This window comes from Sinocyclocheilus anshuiensis, unplaced genomic scaffold, assembly GCF_001515605.1.
Source record: "Sinocyclocheilus anshuiensis isolate Anshui unplaced genomic scaffold, SAMN03320099.WGS_v1.1 scaffold914, whole genome shotgun sequence".
NCBI classification, from domain to species: domain Eukaryota; kingdom Metazoa; phylum Chordata; class Actinopteri; order Cypriniformes; family Cyprinidae; genus Sinocyclocheilus; species Sinocyclocheilus anshuiensis.
Genome location: NW_015539870.1, coordinates 3,840,182 through 3,848,504, shown reverse-complemented (window position 1 = coordinate 3,848,504; position 8,323 = coordinate 3,840,182). Strand labels below are relative to the sequence as shown.

Here is an 8,323-nt window from a genome sequence, read left to right as displayed (position 1 = left end):
AGACTACAAAATAAACTGTTTGCATGTGTGTGATTGGTCCCTGAATTTTTTGGTTAATGAAAAAGTACAACACTGCCAGTCTAGATTCTTGAACAAACAACACCTATGAGCACTTTTTTACTGAATCAAACATATTAAGTGCAACCACTGAGTGTGGCCTGGTTCAGGAACAAATGATTCTCACGAGCCAATTTTTTCCCCCATAGTGAATCAAGAACAGCACGACCAGAGTAGTCTTATTAACAAACAAATTACTTTCATGAACTGGTTCTTTTCAGTGAGTCATTTGCAATAAAACTACTTGCGTCGACAGAATACAATAGTAGGCCTATAGTATGATTACGACATATTATACGTCATATTTACAGCTGCATCGTCAATTCAATATTTTAACACACCCGATGCGCATTTTTGGTTTATTCAGCAGTTTGTAGAAGAGGACATGAACACACCATAATACTTCACTGAACACAATCCATCAGAGTGATTTCTCAATCAACAATCGACTCTTTTTACTGAACAGGGGAACTTGCTGTTCAGTCGTGCCTGAAATGTTCATACATGATGTGTTCGGAGGAAAAACTGTACAATTTTACCTTTAGCATACACGTTCATGAGGTTATGGTCAACTTACTCAGATATGTATGCCTAATCACGCGACATTTACACCATGTTCTCAGTATAAATGAGAATTGACTGCATTATAAGACCAAACTAATAGTCATAGCATTGAAATCTCAAAGTGATCTACAAGAAAACATCTACGATACACAAAGAATGAGGACATCTAATATTCATATACCTTCCAGGCACTTAAAGATATTACTTTATTATATGATAAAAAGCAGATGTACAAATCAGGGCATCCGTTTCACACCATTTCTACTTTTACAGCTCATTAATTATTGTTTACTAACAGTAAATCATCATGTCAAACCTGCTTGCGTACACAGAAAGGGCATATCCCTATCCCGTGCTTTACCTGTCCTCTTTCAGGACAAGAGACAACCAAAAACATGACAAACAACTGAAATATTGTGGTAACGGCTAAAGGAAGGAACAAAATAAAAATTATTAAAAACATAGTATAAAAATTGGAAACATAGCAAGAGGAGAGATTATGGCATGAACAAAAGCATATATGACAAGAAAGCTACATCAATGCAGTGATCACTATAAAAAGGCCTCGGGAATGAAAGCTTTTCTTGAAGTTGGGGCTCCTGTAGTGTTTGACTGGCTATTTGTATGAAATGCATGAAAGTTATGAGGCAACTTAAACCCAGACGTTTGATTTATGTTGTATTTGTGAGCTCAATGCTTCCTTGACCTGGTTTGTGGTGCATTATAGTATAAAACCCAAGCCATTCATTGTCAGAATGAACTGTTGATCTTGTATTGGAGAGATGAACTAGATTTGATAAGCCGAACAAAAGGCTGTGAGTAATATAACAATCGCTATCAAGTTAGAGTCACTTCATACACAGGCCGATGTGAATCGCCAAGCAAAAAAACTAAAATATTAGCACGCATTAGAACATTTTATTCTTTGAGCATTCAGAAAGAGTGGATTTCTGGAAAGAAGACTTGCAAGGAAGCAAGGTCATGTATCTTCAAAGCACCGGAGAAAAACTTATGCTTGCGTTTCAGTCTTTTGAAATGTGAATTGGTTTATTTTCTTTCAACTCAGGACTCATTTCAGGTAGCAGAAACGAATGGAACATTTCCTGCTGAATATGCAAATGCAACCGAAACTGGACCTTTCCATGTAACCATGACAAGGATCATCAAACCTGTGTGTTCGGAAGAAGTGGCTCCTTATTCAAAGACACATGGAGTTTGAAATTACTGTAGAACTATATCTGGATCTGGATTAAGATTAGTCACGGCCTATTTAAGTACAGACCCTTTACAAACCACCTCCCTTCAATGCGCTCATTTTTGTTCTTACATTAACTTTATGATCTAAGTGCATGAACTACAAGAAGCCTCACAGTGAATTGCAATCATTGCAATCAACTATTGGCCATTTGAAGTAGACAGGGCAACACCTTTGTGAAGGTCAGAGACAGATTTGTGACAATGAGAAAAAGCTGTCCCTTTCCAAGTATCGTCATCATCAGCATCTTCTCCTTCATAATTTGCATTTCCATCATCACCATCACCAAAATTAGTCCGAATCAACCAAGCTTGGGGCCAGCGGCCGGAGTCCAATGCCATGAGCACAAAGTTGAGTCCCTTTCTCTCTACTCTGGAGGTTCATTTGGTGAAAGCGGCCACCACCGCCCACAGCAGCTCGTTGGCGCCTGACTTGGCAGCTTCAGCCTCGGGCTCGAGATCCAGAAGCATCCGCACCCTCTTCATGGCTAGATCGTACTGGTCGTCCAGCAGAGGAGAGAAGGCGTTCTCTAGAACATCAGAGGAATGTGCCAGGAACAGCAGTGCCAGCAGACGCTTATCCATCCGTTGGGGATCGTTGACCCATTTCTCCAGGACGGACTCTTGGACCTTGCGCACTAGCCGCTGCTTGATGGTGTTGTTGGTGAGCGGGTGGGTGGTCATGTCAAAAAGCAGGAAGTTTTGCTTCTCTGTGGTGAGGACACCCTTCTCCACCAAGTTCTTAGCCAAGCGCTCTCGCACATTTCGCAACTGGTAGTGCAGCTTCAACGGATTCCAGGTTTCACCTACAGAACGTAAAAAAGGCTTTTGAACAACTGGAATGACCCATTTGTAGCACCTTTTGATGTTTGCAGCAATCTTATATCTTATACAAGTCAATATCTTATGTCTTATATCTTATACAAGTCAATATTGTCTTATATGACAATCTTATTTGCCATTTAAAGCTTTAAGTCAACACAATATCAAAATAACTTTGAAGCAACCTTTCATTTTGGGTGATGCAACAAATTCCTCTTACTTTTCAAGCACTTCCGCCATTGGGATCAATAGAGTGCAACAGTCGGGTTTCGGAAATAAAAACTCCATTCATTTTCTCCATATGGAAATTGATTTTTAACAATAACTTTAAACTTTTAAAGACAGACCTACTGTGAGCTACGAGGTTGTTAATCTACGCTTTTGTTGATGCCATCAGCCCACGTTATTTCAATTTATTTTTAAAATAATCGTGTTTAACAGCAGAATTTGTGGTGAAAAATTATTACCCATGATTCTGTACAGAAAACCCCACCAATCAGAGCTGCAATGAGCAAACTGCACCAAAAGAGCTTGCAAGAGATGTCCATGAAGCACTGTGAATGATAGGGGTGTGACAAGACACTTATCCCACGAGACTGGGTTCACGAGAACGAGACAAGATTTTTAGACTTTTTAAAAGAAATCCTCAATGATGAAATATATAGGGAAAATAGTCTTTTATTCAACTGAAAAACACAAAATGCAAAAAATGTAGGTGCATTTTGAAATCAACTTGTACTTTATGAAACTAAACATCTATTTTAATGAATTATATGCAGCAATAAACAACATGTAAACTAGAGCTGCACCATTCCGGATAAATTGAGAATCGTGTTTTTTTTATATAAATTGAAGATCACGATTCTCTCACGATTCTGAAGAAAAAAAGATTAGAAAACTAAACAAAATAATGTAATTTACTAGTGGTTCTGACAAAATGTTCATTGCTTAAGTCTTTTTTAAAAAATATATTAATTTGAACAAAAAAAAAAAAATTTCAATGACTTGTCAGTGTCTCAATTCATAAAGACCTGTTTCACAATTGGAATCTCCTGAATGAATGATTCAATGACAAATACTTTTTTTAAACGGGCAGTTGTCGCCACATCCTGGCGGAAGAGGATAAGCGTTACAATACATACAAGTGTTAAGATGCTTTCGTTTTGATCGCTACTGTAGAGAATAAGTGTTTATACCCAAACTTTAAACTTCTATTTAAATGTCTGTAACAGAAATAATGATGTGTGGTTGAAAAGACTGTTTGTGTTGCTCTTTCTGGATCAGCAGCAGCATGAATGATTCATTAACATGACAGCGACAAAACGTGCTTCTCATGCTCCACTGACACTCGCGATGTGAAACAGTCGTAAAAGACATAGCTGAATCGTTGTCATTCAGGAATAAGATTGCGTCGGTGTTTGAATCAAGTTCGCTATCTTTAAACGATTGTATGAGCCTGGGAGTTATTGTTTCACATTATTTGTTTATGCATTTATATGTATTATATATTGTATAATGTTTATTGTTTTCCCCTAATAAGATAATGAGGTGGGCTGTACCCATGACATCTGTGTTTTAGTCAGGCAGTGATGAGGTAGCGGTGTGGCCTATGGGGAAAGGAACACAGTTTTGAGAACGTGTTTGGGAGCAGTGTTAATCTCCGTTTTCATTTTTGATGTCGTATGATTGTTATTCCAATAAATAATTAAGTGAACGGAACACGCGTCGACTGTAATTCCCCAAACAAGGAAGGTCATTACAACAATTAATCGTGCAGCTCTAATGTAAACACTGCAAATTGTTTTGCGAGGATATCCTCACGTTCTCACGAGACCAGTCGGATCTCCCGACACACATCGGATCTCGCGAGATCTCGTGCCATCCCAAGTGAATGATGCATATATTCTTATTTCTATTGATATAGTGAACAACTTTAAATGAATGGTTTCATATTTCTCCATTGTTTTTATATTTATGTAATTCGCAGTTCTTCATGGGATTTGTAGTTCTTTCCTCACTAAAGCTGTTAAGGACACAGTCTTTTACCTTTGTCTTGTCAGATTTTTAAATACTTTGCTTCCAATCAATGTTGGTAATGTGATTCACCTCGTAGCTGGTCGGTTCGGTTCATAGCTTATAAAGTTTTAAACACTTTTCCAAAACCCTAGAAGCTATTTATTGGATCAAAATTCTATTCCTCTCTAAAAAGCATCACATCCCAGAAGTAAAATGGGTTGTAAACAGAGTTTCATGTACTTAAAAAGTACAAATTTTAAAAAGCAAAAATTTTTGTCATCGTTCACAAGTTCCAAACCAACGTCCCTATATGACAAAAAGTTGATATTCTGAATGTTTCAAATGTTTTTGATCAAACAAAGAAAGTCAGTAGGGTGTAAAACAACACTGGACCCCAACGATTTTCATTGCATTAAAATAAGATTGATACACTTTTAAAAAAAAAATCATCTTTGTGTTTCACAGAAATCAGTCAGTCATACAGGGTTGGAACTGTGAACTTTCCCTTGCAAATAAATAACTTGTCTTCTTGTACATATATGTTGTATCAAATATGTTCACAACTCACCACTTAACAACTCAATCCAGCTCTGGACTGTTTCTGGAGGCTGAGTCTCTTTAACATGTTTCAATGCCTCGTCTAGCAACATGTCTCCAGTGGGGGCATCAGATTTACAAATCACCTGAAGAACAAACAGGTTTAAAGAGTACAGATAAAGTGTAAAGAATGTTAAAAACAAGCCCCTAAAAGTCACACAAACCTTTCTGGTTAGCAGGCTTTTCCTCCTCATTCCAGATGCCTCCAGTTGCAGGCGTCCTCTTAAGGCAAGTTCAATAAACATACACCCTCTCAGTCCAGATGATATGCAATCATTCCAGAATGATGTGTAACCCTGAGCAAGAAAAATGTCCACCAATTATTATTCTAAGAATAACATCAGCAGACATCATATAAGATATACTGCTATTATCATTAGCGTGGATATGGAAGAAATGGCATGCTTGCATAATGTAACAGCTGACCAAAACTTAAAGCCATTTATGTTCCTGACTGCATTCATTTTGTGACATTTTGAAGTTATTGGTCTAACCTTTACAAGCTATGTTGTTTTGCAACTGTAATATTGAGGGACGTTACAAAGAGTTACAAAATGTACACCTATATAGCTCTAGAGACCTTCGCCTTTCAGCCATATTTTACTAAAAAAAAAAAACCCCACACGACTGGGACCCTCACAGAAGGCTAAATGGTGAAGCTCTCCAGGACCAGCTGCTCTTAAGACACTTACTCTCTGTCGTATTACAGGATTTATCTAATTTTCCAGTTACTAGCCGCTTCCTGGCGACCATTTGACTAACAAAGCCACAGAAGTCACGGCAAACCTCTCTATCCTTCAGTCCGAGCAGCAGCACCTCTTCCATCAAAGTCAGCCGCGTTTCTTTAGCGTCTCCCTTGTTGTCGTCGTCCTCTTCTCCGCGGCGGGACTCGTCCTCATCCTCTCCGGGGCTTTTCTCCTTATCCGCGGCGCTACGCGAGGCCTCGGTCCGTCTCTGCACCAGGCCCGAGTTTCTCTGCGTTAGGGAAGTCATTGTTTGCACAAACCTAAAAACACCACCGTGTTTAAGTCATTTAATTATACATCCGCCAGAGCCCGTAATGTCTGTATTCGCGCTGTTCCGCGCCCTTATAACTGTTTCATCAATATACTTTCTGTTGACGTGGATGTTTACATGCATCCGGGACGTCGGCCCTCTTCCACTCTTATTTCCGTATACAATATGGCAGACAGTGATGACGCAATGACGCATGTAATGTGACGTCAACGTGAACGTTTGCACGTATCCTATTTCTGTGGGTGACAAATTTAGATTTATAGAGTGGATAGATCTGCTTAAAATATAGAGTGATAGAAATAAAGAGATCTCTATGAAAATGTTTTCTCTGTGTTAGGTTCAAAGTTTACTCTTCTAGGAACATTCTTTTCGTAGCAAAAACAAACAAACAAAACAACAACAAAAAAACCTTCCCAGAACATTGCAGGGAGTTTTTTCATGAGAACCGAATGAAAATATATAACTTTCAAAATGTCCTCACAAAGGTGGCAATATCCAAATTCCTTGTCCTTGTGGGGACATTTTTTGGTTCCCATGAGGAAAACAGTTTATAAATCATACAAAATTAAGTTTTTTTGTTTTTTTTTGAAAATCTAAAATGCAGAAAGTTTTGTTTGAGCGGTGGGTTTATGGGTAGGGTTAGGGTAATGGGATAGAAAATACAGTTTGTACAGTATAAAAAACCATTACATCGATGCAATGTTTCCATACAACATGGAACTTGTGTGTGTGTGTGTGTGTGTAACAACCTACTGCATATTTATTTGATTTATTTGATTTTCACACATGTGATCAGATGTACGTCATAAATTCAACTTTATATCTGAAATTATATGTATATATAATGTGAAGAGCATAAATCTGTGAATTTGTCACTGAAAAAAAGTAAGGAAATGAGATCAAATTGAAAATGAGACGCAAAATCTCAAACAAACTAACAAACAATCAAATAGAGTAATCACAAGTAACTGGAAAGTTCATGTAAAACATCACTGGTCTGGGAAGCCTTGTGAAACATGTTTAATAAAGAAATTATCATCTATATTGGAAATACAAATATACACTCTAAAAAATGCTGGGTTAAATACAACCCAGTGCTGGGTAAAATAGGGACAAACCCAGCAATTGGGCTGTTTTGACCCAGAGGTTGGGTTAAATGTTTAACCCAACCTTCTGGGTAGTAACCCAACCGCTGGGTCAAAACAGCCCAATTGCTGGGTTTGTCCCTATTTTACCCAGCACTGGGTTGTATTTAACCCAGCATTTTTTAGAGTGTACTGCTTCCCAATATCATTGCAAGGAACAAATTCGTTGTAACACTTCAGTTTAAAGAATATCAGAAGTCAAATCATTCAGATTATCTTCAAAAGTAGCCTATAGGTTATGAGCTTTTGTGTTTCTGATGTGACTGAGAACCATTAGCCTATGTATAGCCAATATCTCATCAGTTTTCTTTAATGAATATTTATTCATATTTGGTTAGATAGATAACATATTTAAACTTTGAAATATATTCACCCTTACAGAAAAACCACATGAACTTCACATGTGCAATCACGTGTTAAAATCACACGTGAAATAAGTGAAACATATGAAACACACATGAAACGTAGTTTTGGAACATTTTCACACATATTGTTCACATGTGATCACGCATATTGTTCACATGTGATCACATGGGTTTCACACATTCACACCGTGAAAATGTTCCAAAACCACGTTTCATGTGTGTTTCATATGTTTCACATATTTCACATATGATTTTAACGTGGAGTTCATGTGGTTTTTCTGTAAGGGCATGCAAGCAATTATTCTCTATATTTTTGATAATTTATGCATAATACAACATGACCAGTCCAGTTTGTCACATTACAAATACACCTGCTGTGGGCGTGCCGAAGTGTTAGTGGGCGGGGATTCAGCGGGTAATGAGCTCCATTATTCTCAGTACTCGACTTCAACACTGAGCAGCTGATTGGCGCTCCATTCGTCACAT

The 8,323-nt window shown here is 37.9% G+C and overlaps 1 protein-coding gene across 2 annotated transcripts; it reads right to left on the bottom strand.

Annotated features, from left to right (window-relative positions):
* Nucleotides 1-793: 793 nt before the first annotated feature.
* On the bottom strand, nt 794-6,542 carry LOC107685144 (Golgi phosphoprotein 3-like). Of its 2 annotated transcripts, XM_016481659.1 has the most exons (5): nt 6,445-6,542; nt 6,097-6,316; nt 5,475-5,606; nt 5,282-5,396; nt 794-2,681 (listed from the first exon to the last, which is right to left on the bottom strand). In XM_016481659.1, coding segments are annotated over exons 1-5 (894 nt in total). In that variant the 5' UTR covers nt 6,447-6,542; the 3' UTR covers nt 794-2,256. The 2 variants fall into 2 exon arrangements, with proteins under 2 accessions (XP_016337145.1, XP_016337146.1); XM_016481660.1 differs by having other exon boundaries at nt 6,097-6,540.
* Nucleotides 6,543-8,323: the final 1,781 nt, after the last annotated feature.